Source organism: Anthonomus grandis, chromosome 3 (genome assembly GCF_022605725.1).
Source record: "Anthonomus grandis grandis chromosome 3, icAntGran1.3, whole genome shotgun sequence".
NCBI classification, from domain to species: Eukaryota; Metazoa; Arthropoda; class Insecta; order Coleoptera; family Curculionidae; genus Anthonomus; species Anthonomus grandis.
In genome coordinates this window covers 26,185,558-26,198,715 of record NC_065548.1, presented here as the reverse complement: position 1 = coordinate 26,198,715, position 13,158 = coordinate 26,185,558, and the positions used below count along the sequence as shown (strand labels likewise).

The following is a 13,158-nucleotide window of genomic DNA, read 5'->3' as shown; positions in this document are numbered from 1 at the left end:
TTTTTTATCAACACCAGCACAACAACAAAACAAATAAATTGCTATATATTATTTGTGTCATAGATCACTATCCAATTATGGTCAATATATTGCAACATAATACTCAAAATTCTCAAAATGTCTCCAGCCTTAAGTAGATCACTCATCACTTGACTACCTAAATGACACCACTGTGTTTGTTGTATGTTAAAAAAAAAATAAAAACATAGTTGGCGGCATCATCCCATGTCTTAAAAAAATATCCAACAAGGCCGCGTAACCGGAGATTCCAGCGTCGTTGAAAACCTCACTCAAAGAAGCCAAAAGCAAAGTCCACGCAGCTAAAATAAATCGTTCCTAGATTTGACGCTTCGTGGTAGCACCACACGGTGCACGAAACTGAACGGCAATCCGATAGTCGACCGGGTACACTTTTTAACACAGGATTGCGTATCTACCCAAATATTTAATCATCGGTAATACGTAGTAGTTACCTCTGTTAATTTACGATGTTTTAATTTTATTATAATTAGGCTAGTTATAAGGGTTTAGTGGAAGAACACTTAAGTAAAAACTAATGTGGAATTTGCCCTTTTCTTCTCTGTATTCTTTTGCAGATACTGTAATTATAGCTTTTTGAAGAAATAAAGCGTATTAATATTTTTGTCCAAAACTATCGATACCAACTGAAATAATAAAATTTATTATTTAGATTTTTCGGTGTTTTGCCCTCAAGGCCTCAAAACGAATAAAATAAAAATTAGTCGGTTAATTTAATACATCCTTTTGTGATAACTATACGAGTATTTATATATTAAGCTTTTGTTATTAAGGCAAGTTATAATTTTTGATTCTTAAATAGATATGGCCGTAAATAGATAAACAAATATTTTTTAATAAAATGTTGATGAGTACTATAAAATTAAATATTCGATTAAGAATAATAAAAAATATATTAAGAAGTACACCATTTTATTTAATTACATTTATTTCAACAAATCCAACAATTATAAAAATATAACAATATAATATTAACTTTTCTAAACATTATCAGATAAAGTTTTATCCCTTGGGAATGCTCAATATATACCTAGATATAAAAAGAAAAAATGCAATTTTGAACAGGTTTACAATTTCGATTTTAAGTGTTTCGCCCTCAAAGCCTCAATCTTAGGAGCGGCGGTTCTCTGTAATTCAGTCAGTCTCATCGCCAAACCCATATTTCCAGAAACTTTTACTTTTCCTTGAAAGTACGCCCTCTGCGGCTGGATTTTACCGGTTAGCAAATCAAGTATATCGGCCTCTTTAACTATAAATGTTACTTGAGGTTTATCTTTACCGTTAAATTCGATTTTGCCTTTGCCTTGTGTAGCATTAATTACCCAGAAGCCTTCTTCACCATTATCTTTTTGAACCTAGAAAACAAAGTTTAAGTTTTATTAGTTTTTCTCATAGTTTATTGGGTTTTTTTGGCAAACCTTTAAACCATAAATTCCTCTGTGCTTCTCAATGAGTCCATCCTCATCTTCCAACATTGCTTGTTGTAAAATTTTCAAGTAAGGAGTGGCGATAAAGTCATCTTCGTTTGTGGAACCGGCCAATTTTGATCCGACCACCCTTCTATTGTTATACTCAGGGAATCCCATTTGATATAGGGCTACTACCACAGCACCACCCAGCCCTATGTTGTGTTGGAGGGCCAATTTAGCATTTGGTACCTTCAAAAAAATATTGAAAATGTTTGAGAATCAATGTAAAAGAAGAACATTTTTTATTCACATATTTTTAAGCCTTATTAGTTTAGGAAAAAAAGGAACAAACATGAATAGAGTTCTTAATCCCTTTCAAAATCCATGGCTAATATATTTGAAACAAAAGAAAACGACTGGTCCGAATATAAAAAGGTATTTTTTCAGACTCAAAAGTGGCCAATATATGAAAACTTGATTCAAAACTTAAAATCATTGAAAACTTCACTTGAAATACTGAAGTATTTTATGGAGATAATTGTTTATATCAGGTGTTTCAAGAGTCGTGGCGACAAAAACCTACGTGAAGTTACTCTCCAAAAATTAAAAAAAGTTTCGTTTAAAATTAAAAAAAAAAAAAAAAAAATTTAATTAATAAACATTAAATTTCTTTGGTTTTTTAGCTATTGCCAGTTTCAATGCAACTTTTACGGTTTATTTATATAAATAATAAATAATTACTGGAGCAATTTGATTTGATCCAGAATGTCTAGGGGTGAACCTATTAAGCAAGTCGGCGTATTTTGCAGAAAAAAAAAATACCCTGTCCAACATTTTTGTCTCTTGAGTTTTTTTTTTAATATTTTATTTCGTATAAGAAAAATAGATCGCGTCTGGTCTCTAAAGTCCATAGAGAAAACTACAAGTTCTTAGAAACCAAAAATTTATAGCAATACTATAAATATTTATTAAAAGAGAGCATTTAGAAAAAAATAAATACCAGTAACAAAATTATAAAGAAAGATTTCCTTCAGGATATGATTTAAATTAATTGATTTTAATAAATTGAATTTCGCAAGTTAAATCCTGAGTGAACTGTTTCTGGGGGTCACTGAATCAATATCTTCGGGTTAGAATCAAATAGCTCATCATTCATTTTCTCTAATTTTACATTTTTATATATGTATTTCCTTTATAAAAAGTCAATCGTTTTCAAACTAAACATTTTCTTTAACATATTACATTGTTTGACTATCGTATCCGTGGCTACGAAAGGAATTCGGGACAAACATTTTCAAAAGCACAATTGGAAAAAACAATTCAGCTAGGTGGCAAGTTAACAAGAAATGGCATATTTTTTTATTTTTTCCGTCTTTTTCGAGAAATTCAAGATCAATATAGATAAATTATAGCTCGGCGAATTTAAATACTGTCTGATAAAAAAACAATTGCATAAAAAACAAAAAAGACTTGCGCCATAAAAGCTCAGTTTTCTAAACGGAGTTCCCTATTTATCCGAATAGCAATATTTTGGGATTCTATGGTCAATTTACAAACTTTTTAATAAGGGTACTATAGACTGAAAAGAGACACTTCAACTGTTTTAAAATTATCGACGCTTTCGGCTTATATTATTTAATTAAATATATAGTAGTCACGATAATACGGACCCGCGATGTCACGATAATCCGGATTGCATTGATCATCCTGTCATGTACCTGGTAGTCCGATTTTTTGCACATTCAGTAATCTGAATGTATTCGACAAGATCTTACTTGTTATTGTGCCACGACCAAATGATTGTTTCTGTCGATTAGTCGCCGCTTTTGGACTATGTCGTGTGCAATATAGAAATGTCGCCTTTAAAACGTAGTCACAAAACTTACTATCCAAGAGAAGTCGATTATTATTGACATTAAGAAAATATAAATAAAATTAAAGGGTAACTAAGCAGTTTTTTTTGCGCTAGTAATGAAATTCTTATAGTAATTATTATTCAGATGATTCTTTCTTTTTTAGATTCATTGTTCAATGTGTTACTGGGCCAGGAAAAAGGCAAACTTTAAGAAAAGCAAAGTACTCAAGGATGAAAAAAAAAACTACATTCGCTGTTTATAACTCTTCGAAATCGACATGTTCGAATTTTAAGCAGAAAAAGCTCAAGAATTCTATTTATTGCTATTATATTTATGCTAGATTTTACGGAAATGAAAACTGTCATGCAAGTAGAGGCTAGATTGTCAATTTTCAAAAGAAACATCGGATGAATAATTTTTTTTTTTAGCTTGTGGGGAAGAGTTACCAAATGATTCAGCAGCTGTTATACCATTTATATCTAAATTGGATTACACTATAAAACTACTAGGCTTACAGCCACCAATTTATAGTGCTGATGAATCCATATTGTTTTTAAAAATGCTTTCAGATAGCATCCTGGTGGGTTCCAAAGAAAAAATGCTCCGGGAAGACCAGTAAGGAAAAGATTATTTTTATGGCATCTTGTAATTCTGATATCAGTCACAAACTTAAACTTCTGGTGATTGAAAAACCTAAAAACCCCACAGCATGTAGAAATACAGAGCTCTCCGGGGATTACAAAGCTACAGCAAAAGTTTGGATGACTTCAGCAGTGTTTAAACAGTGATGTGTTGCACCCCCCAAGTAATAATTTTTTTCAGAGAAAGCAAGATTCCTGAAAAGGCGCTACTTCTTATTGATAATGCTTTTAGTCATTGTAGTGAAAAAGAATTAGTAAGCAATAAACGATGCATTATTGCAATGTTTTTACCACCAAATGAAATAGCCTTAATTCAACCAATGGATTGCAATGCCATACCCTGAACCAAGGTTTTCTATTGAAAAAGACTGTTAAGTGTCTTGAACATGAAATTTGCTGTATGACTTCTCCATAATGCTTGGTAAAAAATTCCAAGTTCCTTAAAAAAATTCTGGGATAAGATTTTGCTAACTCAAGTGACGTAGCGGATGAAGATGATCCTGATGATTTAATCCCTTCAAAAGCAGAAGTAGAGATATAGAAGTTGGTGAAGCTGTATTGGATTGATTGTGATGCTCAATTGCTGCAGGCAGACAATTTAATTGAGACAAATGATGAAATAAGACGAAAATGACCTCGTGTTACAAAATCCTAAATCGGGATGCTATTAAACATTTAATTTTTGTTTTTATGGGCCAGAGATACTAATCTTTCTTCAGCTGACATCATGACTCTGCGAAGATTAAAGGAATCCGCATATGTAGGCAAAAGTCAACAGGCTAAAATCAGTCCAAAAAATGATCAAGAACGTGACATTGCAGAAAAAGATGATCTACTAATGTGTTTTTTTTTTGTAACCCTTTGTAAATCTTTTTAGTAAGTTTCAATTTAATAATATAATAACAAATATATTTGGATTTCCTTTATCGTTTGTAAGACTTTTAATATGTCATTTAATTTGTAGATCAAGATATAGAAAAGGAGCTTATTAAAAATTTTAATACATACCAAAATAAATTTCTGTAAAAGTTATCTTGATAAAATCTTGATTTGTTATTTAAAAATACCCCACTACACTTATGAGACATATTGGTTATTTCAGCAAAAATTTATTTCATTTCACATCAAATCTGAAAAAAGCAACATGTTCAAAATAAACATGTTATCTAAAAATGTATTCTTAAGGTTATTTGCAAAAAAATAACCTCAATGTAAAATTATATTTTTTCTTTAATATTAAAGACCTGTGTATTTTTATCAATCAGTTAGTTGTTGTTTAAATATTCCAATTTTAAACAATACAAGACACTGATACATTTTTTGACCTTTATTAAAAATGTACATAGCCATTTCATTTTTCAGACTTTACTAAATGTTCCTGTAGATATAGTTAGTTATTTCACGTTGTTAATTTTTTTTCTCGACAATGAAGTAAATTATCAAAAGAAGAAGTAAACACGTCAAATTTCAGTCATCAATTAAGTCAGTCACAAAAAAACTAAATGGTTTTATTTATTTTTTTCGAAAATCCTGGATGAAATCTAATTTGTCCAGTAGATGTCAATCGAAAATTGTTTAAATAAATCATAAAAGTGTCAATAAAATCGGCAAGGATTGTAAAGTTATTAAGAAAAATTACTGATTTTTCAATTAACCCTTTTCTTATATTTTGGTGAGGAACTTCCCCTAGGCTTTTGTCACCATAGCTCTGCAACACCCTGCATAAAACCGTTTATTTTATTTTTTATTCGTTTTAATTTTCTGTAATTTTGCTATATTTGAATACAAAGGTTTTAATTTTAAAGTCGCAGGAACTTTTATTATGTAGCATAATTTTTAATTTACCTTTTTTTTAAATACTTCACAAGAGTTTAATGCATCACTAACTTAATATATAATATTTTCTAAAGAGATTTATGTGAAGTTAAAAATAACCAATAAATGTACTTATGACATTTAGCAAAAACAAATTTATACCTGCCGTGGACCTGCTTCACCTCTTAACTGCCAAACAAGTTCAGCACACTGTGCTAAGCCTGTCGCTCCCAATGGGTGACCCTTTGATATCAGACCACCGGAAGGATTTATCTAAAATAATATCTCTAATATTAAAAATTTGATCATTCAATATTCAATAATTCAATCAATAAACAAAAAAAGTACTTACCACATATTTGCCCCCATAAGTATTATCTCCCCTGTCAATAAGCGATCCGGCACCCCCTGGGGGGCAAAGTCCAAGAGCTTCATAGGTTATAAGTTCATTAGCCGAGAAACAGTCGTGCAATTCGACAACTTGGACATCAGTGGGACGTTTGCCAGTTTTCCTAAACATTCTCTCTGAAGCAATCTTTACCATGTCATATCCCACAATTTTTATGCAGCTTTTGTCCCTATAAAACAGTTCAATAAGTAACATTAAATAAATCTAGAGTTTGTAATAAGGGCATGTTTTTAAATTGAAATATATCTTACTTAAAGGTAGATTCCAAATCAGTGCACATTTCCATACCAAGGATTTCTACAGCTCTAGCTTCAAGTCCATGCTTTCTAACAAAATCTTCTGATGCTATTATTGCAGCTGCAGCCCCATCACTTGTAGGACAACACTATGATAATATATTCTCTTAATATCCAATTAAATTTTTTTAATAGATTGCAACTTACCTGCAATTTGGTCAAAGGGCCATATACAGTAGGTGATTTCATAATTTGCTCCAAAGAATACTCATCTCTAAACTGTGAGTTAGGGTTATTAACTGAATGTTTGTGGTTCTTCCAGCCAATTTTAGCAAAATGCTCGGGTTTTGTTCCATATTTTTTCATATGTTCAATTGCAGCATTTCCGAACATTTGAGCTGTTATAGGCGAAGCATCTGAAAAAATAAAACAGAAATTAAGCTGTTTTTTACTTTTGCCTGCTATACTTACCCATTTCTACAAGTTCAGACATAACCTCAATGTGTTTCTCCATGGGGTTCGCCCTGTCCATAAAAGTAGCGCCTAAGCTACCTCTTTGCATTTTTTCCCAACCCACTGCCAGGGCACATTGAGCTTTACCACATTCTACCAATTCTTTTGCCAACATTAACGCTGTGGATCCTGTAGAACAGTTGTTGTTGACATTGAAGATTGGTATACCTGTCATGCCCACTTCATAGATGACCTAGAATTGAATAATGAATTTAGTATTTCATGAACAGTTACTATTATAAAGTAAGTTTTTAAATATTTTTTTAAACTTTTACAATCTTAATCAACACAACTCTGTTTATAACAAAATGCAAAGGCAACTAGACCTTGTACTCTCAAATATGAACATTTTAGACATTTAAAACATTGCAATTTTAGAGGAGGATTCATACCATCCCCCCATTAGTATGACTCTGCCTATATCACAACAAAAGAGAATAAGTCTTCCTCACAGTGAGCATATCTATGATTATTCAAGGGGTGATTTCTATAAGTTGTATAATTTATTGAAGGATGTTGACTGGTCAGATCTTGAAGTAACTAAAGATGTAAACATATGTATTGATCTATTTTACAAAAAGGTATATGAATGCTTGGATCAAGCAATACTGAAAAAAACAGTAAAGAGCGACATTTGCAAAAGTAGTAGCCATCCAATTTATTTTTCTACAGAATTAAAAAGAAACATAAAGTTAAAAAGTAAACTCCACTGATAAATAAAAAAAGGGGATACTAGTTTGAAGGTTAAAAAGCAGTTTAAAACCCTGAGGGCCACAATCAAATATCAAACTACACAAGAAATGCAATTGTATCATGAAACAGTTTAAAACGATGTTTTTATTGACCCAAATACCTTCTGGGACCTTATAAGATCTAAACGTTTAAAACCTAATATTCCGACAGAGGTTTCATTTCAGGGTCATTCTGTTAGTGGTGCTCTAGACATTGCTAACACATTTGCTGCATATTTTGAGTCAGTTTTCCGGCAGTCTGAGGAGCTTAAATTTGAAGAATGTTCCGGCAGTTTTATGTTTTCCTTTATATCTGACGACGACATTAAAGCAAGTATCAAAAAATTAAAGCCAAAAAAGGCCACTGGTAACAATCACATACCTTCCTATATTTATAAGGGATGTTCTGATATTTTGTGTGCTCCACTAAAAACAATTTTTAATCTGTGTCTAATGACAAATACATTTCCTGAAATGTTGAAGTATGCAACAGTAACTCCAATATTTAAATCGGGAGATGCATGTTTGGTTAACAATTATCGACCAATTAGTGTTCTCAATTCTCTTGCAAAAATTTTTGAAAACATTCTATACCAAGATATCTTGAACACCTTTATAAATACATTTTCTCTACAGCAGCACGGTTTCTTGCCGGAGTCTCGACTATCACCAATCTTGAACTTCTGCAACAGCTAAGGCTATTGACAATAAGGAGCAGTTAGATGTGATCATGACAGACTGTGAAAAAGCTTTTGATAAGGTTGATCATGGTCTGCTGATCACTAAACTGGGTAAATTCGGTTTCTCTCTGTTCGCATGTAAATTTATAGCTTCCTATCTAAAGAAAAGAATTCAACGGGTTAAGATGGGTAGAGAATTATCTGTGCAGTACATGGCAGTGTCTGGAGTGCCACAGGGCAGTAACCTTGGTCCATTACTGTTTGTGATTTTTATTAATGACTTGCCAGATTCTGTAGAATGTTCTGAGCGTGTCATGTTTGCAGATTACTTTAAGTTATTTAAACATATATCATCTATTAAAGATTGTGATGAGTTGCAGAGTGATTTAGACTCAGTGTCTGAGTGGTTTAAGGTCAATAGAATGTCATTAAATATTGATAAATGTCATGTCTTAACTTTTACAAGAAAACTGGAATGTACCAAGTTTAATTACATGATTGATAATTTGTCACTAAGCAGGAAAAGTGAATGTAGGGACCTTGGTGTGTACAAGCAGTCAAACTTTAAATTTAACCAGCACTATGAAGCTATTATCAATAAAGCATATAAAAATCTTGGATTTGTAATTAGAAACACTAAAAACTTTAAACAAATAAAATCAATCATAATGTTATACAATACATTGGTTAGACCCCATTTAGAATATGCCTCTGTTATTTGGTCACCACAGTCATTGGTGCATATTGATATGATTGAAAAAATGCAAAAGAGGTTTTTAAGGTATCTATACTTAAGAACTCATAATACCTGTCCCTATATGATTTCTTATGAAAGTATGCTGACTGAATTTAGTATGGTTAGATTAAGTATTAGACGAAGTTTAAATGATGTACTATTTATATATAATATTGTCACCAATTTAAAGTATAAGAAATGTTCCTTAATTAACAACATAACTTTTGTGGTTCCTAAAGTAAACTTAAGAATAAGAAATAAAAAGCTGTTCCAATGTTTAACTCCAAGTAGTTTACCTATAAATTGAATGATGTACGAAAGTAATGAATATATACAAAAATGTGATATAGATTTCTTTAATAGTTCTGTAGGACAAATTAGATCTGTGATTTTAGGTAGCTCAAAGTATAAGTAGTACACATATTTCTTTTAGAACCTGCTATATGTGTTTGTATGTTTTTTATATTTTTTTATATTGTTAATTTGTTTAGTTAGTATATTTTAGTTGAGTTGTAGTCTTTCTTTCTCTCGCTTTTACTGGCTTAGTAAGTACTCTTAACATGTAATTACATTTCCAATGTGTTTGTGAGAGTGTAATAAAAAAAAAATTATTAGTAAATGTAATTTTTACAAATTATTGAGTGCTATATTGCAGCAGAATTTTGATGTACAATCCTTAGGAATTAGTTAAACCAGCTTTGGAATTAGTAATATTTTCAAGGAATCAATCTAATTCTTGAATTAACTGTATAATTCTTTTAAATATTTTAAATTAGAAATATTTAAAATCTCTGAAAAAATGTTCATACAATTTAGACAATGTTTTCATTCACTGTCAAAAATGTACATAGCTTAAAACACTCATATAGATTTCATAAAAACTTTTTGATAAACTCACAGTGAGAATGTCTAAAGCTCATCTTTTTTTCAACATATCTCAAATAAGAAGTTTAAGATAATTTTCAATAAGAACTGTTAGGCAAAGATTAAATGAGGCTAACCTTCGAGGATCTATTGCCAAGAGGAAACCATTGGTGTCAAAAAGAAATATTTAGGAAAGGTTAAAATTTGCGCCTGACCACCAATATAAACACAAATTTTTGGATAAACGTACTTTGGAGACAAAACCAAAAATTAATTTGTTTGGGACTGATAGAAAATGATATGTAAGACATGCTCTGCTGTCTTGATCCAGGTTACACTGTAAAAACTGATAAACACGGCAGAGGGTCTTTGATGGTTTGGGGAGCAATGTCATGGCAGGAAGTTGGCCCTATTTATGAAATAGACAGAATAATGGACCAGTTTTTATACAAGGATCCTAGAAAATATAATGGAATCATATGCTGATGAATTTATTCCAGTTAGCTATAAGTCTATGCATGCATGATAATGACCCAAAACATTTATCCAGGCTGGTAAAAAACTGGCTTAAAGATAACATGTGGATGTTTTGAAGTGACCACCCCAAAGTCCCAACCTGAATCCTATTGAGAACCTCTAGGACCGAGTAGTAATATGGGACCTTTAAGGTCAAACCCTCAAATACAAAAGAATTATGAGTGATTGAATGTGAAGTTTGATCCTGTACCCCAAATAGCTATTGCTAAGCCTTAGTGGAACCTATGCCAGGGATGGATGGCATAGATTCCATCCATGGCTAGAAAGCAGAAAGGAAGCAGTGATTAAAAAAAAAGGTAATAAGAATATTGGTTGTAATGTTTATAAATTTTCTATATATCAGTGTTTTTAAGTAGTTTGTAATTACCATTTGATTGATTGATTGATGAATTGAATTATATGTGATTTATAAATTAACTTTGTAATAAATGTATTTTTACTCTTTTAGCATTATATTTTATTTATGTTCATTAAAGGCATTTGATATAAATGGTTAACCTTTAGAAAGAAATATGATATTTTGCCCAAACTAAATTTCTGAAGCAATAGTATAAGTATAAAATTATGAGGCTTCTAAATTAACTGTAATGATCATAAGTAATTCTGAGTGAAAGTTGAGTATATTGAAAATATTGATTTATAAGCATATTAGAAAGTTTAAAAATCAAAAATATTTTATTTTTTGTTAGTGTTTGAGTAAACAGTTCAATTAGCTTCTCTCAGTAAAAAAATATATTTCTTTAAAAATAACTCTCTAATAAAATCATGAAAATAATGATCTGAGCCTGTCTATTGAAAACAGGTATTTTCCAATAATTAGCTTACACTGTCATACTGATTCCATGCTGCTTATACATCTCATACTCTGTCAACTCATTGGATGGTTAAACCTTTATTTCAAACTATCTCTTTTTCATAGAAGTTTTTTTTTTAATTAGAGTGATGTTATTGCATTTAGGGCACTGTAGGGTGTCCACAAAATGAGTGTAGAATGCTTAACCACAAATTTCCTAGCCAAAAATAGAAGGAGTTAGGCCAATTTGTAAGTGTGTAAATACCACTATTGATTTTTATCAAATTTGGGGTAGAGGATAAATACATAAATTGACATATTTGGATGTAAGAACCATCTTGGATTAATGCCCCAAAATTTAAAAAAGATGGGTTGTTCATAAATAAATAGTTGTAATTTGGTTATATACAATTACATACAAAATTACAAATGAATGGCCAAATGAATGATATAGACAACTTGGCCTAATTCGTTCTATCTTTGGGAAAGAACTTTTGCAGTTAAGTTGTTCATTTTATGGACACCCTGTATGACAAAAAATTTGATGATTTGTCTAACACCAATTTTTTTGAGATTGAAAAGTGGTCCCAAAAATCTTTTTTTTGCATTTCTCTCTAATTTAAATGACTTTCCATCTTATGTACCAATACTTCTATACCAATAGTGCTTACTTACCCTCTGACCACTTGTAGAGTCACCATAAACAAAACCAGCAGTAGCTAATTCAACCTGCTCCATTCCCACATTAGCATCTCGAAGAGCACCCAAAATTGCCTCTTTACCCCAATCAGGATAATCTCCAGGTTTGGTGCCTGGTTTATCAAATTTGGTCATAGAGACACCAATTACAAATACACGAACCATGGTTTCTTACTACTGTTATTGAGACCTAAAATTTTAAAATCTTGTTGGTTATGCATCTGGGAGAACATTCTAGTCAGAATTTATTTTTATAATAAGATATATTACTTCAAGGTCTTGTTGATTGCAAAAATATCAGGATAGCATTGAAATGTTTCGAGAAAAAATTTATTATGACCTAGGGCTTGCATATCGTCTGCCCTGTGCTGACAACAATGTGAATTATGAGTGTGCTTAGGAAAACTTAGGTCTTACAGAAGAATAGGATGGTGTGTGCATACAACAGCAATAATTATTTATGTAGTATTATAAATATGGCTATACTAAATACAAACATAAATTAGAAGAAATATTCTTCTCATATTATAATTGAACTGCTGATCAACAGCTTTGGGGTTATTTGAGACCATACATATTGTCAAAATTAAAGTATTATCATTATGTACTAGGTAAAAAACAATTTTAAAGAAAGATAATTTAAGAGAAAGTTATATACATGAAAGCCAGCTAGGGCTGAAGTGCTAAACTCTAAATCCACCTACCTGTTTAAAATTATCCACTAAACACAAAAGAACACTGTAGTAATGCACTTAACAAACCAATTCTGCAAAAAAAAATGGACTTTGCTTATCTTAAATGGCCCGATAAACGAGTTTCAGTATTGTCGCCCTCCTCGAACTCTGTACTTTCTGATTATTTTTATTATTAATTTGTGACGTTGACGTTTGTGTTTGCGCGCGAGGCTGTCGTTGGTTAACGAGGTCGTATGATTGCAACGTTGCGCGCTTGAGCTCGAATTCCTTTTTTTTTTGTAGGAAAAAGAGCATTGACATTTGACGTTTTTTGTTAATTATTAATACATAAATACCTAAAAATTATATAAAATGCTGGAAATGTAAAATGAACGAATAAACAAAGTGTAAAGTAAAAATAATTTTACATATACAGGGAGCGTCAGAATAGGTTACGAAAAAATATGTAGTTTTTTCAAATAAAACACCCTGTATTTAATGGCGTTATGCTTTTGAGGACAACAAG

General features: G+C 31.3%; 2 protein-coding genes across 2 annotated transcripts in view; both read right to left on the bottom strand.

Moving 5' to 3' along the window:
* The window catches only part of LOC126734678 (protein crumbs), a 136,230-nt gene that overhangs the window by 84,439 nt on the left and 38,633 nt on the right, over positions 1 to 13,158 (bottom strand). The gene's annotated exons all lie outside the window — the stretch shown is intronic.
* LOC126734681 (sterol carrier protein 2-like) lies at positions 943 to 12,829 on the bottom strand. The gene is made up of 9 exons (XM_050438390.1): positions 12,663 to 12,829; positions 11,935 to 12,148; positions 6,877 to 7,111; positions 6,613 to 6,821; positions 6,421 to 6,554; positions 6,113 to 6,338; positions 5,923 to 6,033; positions 1,458 to 1,697; positions 943 to 1,394 (listed from the first exon to the last, which is right to left on the bottom strand). The coding sequence occupies exons 2-9, from the start codon at positions 12,121 to 12,123 to the stop codon at positions 1,107 to 1,109; spliced, it is 1,632 nt and encodes a 543-aa protein (XP_050294347.1). The 5' UTR covers positions 12,124 to 12,148; positions 12,663 to 12,829; the 3' UTR covers positions 943 to 1,106.

Excerpts from the sequence above, each read along its gene's own strand:
- LOC126734681 (XM_050438390.1), bottom strand. The coding sequence starts at position 12,123 with ATGGTTCGTGTATTTGTAATTGGTGTCTCTATGACCAAATTTGATAAA. Across the intron at positions 6,034-6,112 it reads CTTATGGGGGCAAATATGTG|ATAAATCCTTCCGGTGGTCT; the intron begins GTAAGTACTTTT and ends ATATTATTTTAG. Across the intron at positions 1,395-1,457 it reads GAGGAATTTATGGTTTAAAG|GTTCAAAAAGATAATGGTGA; the intron begins GTTTGCCAAAAA and ends TTTGTTTTCTAG.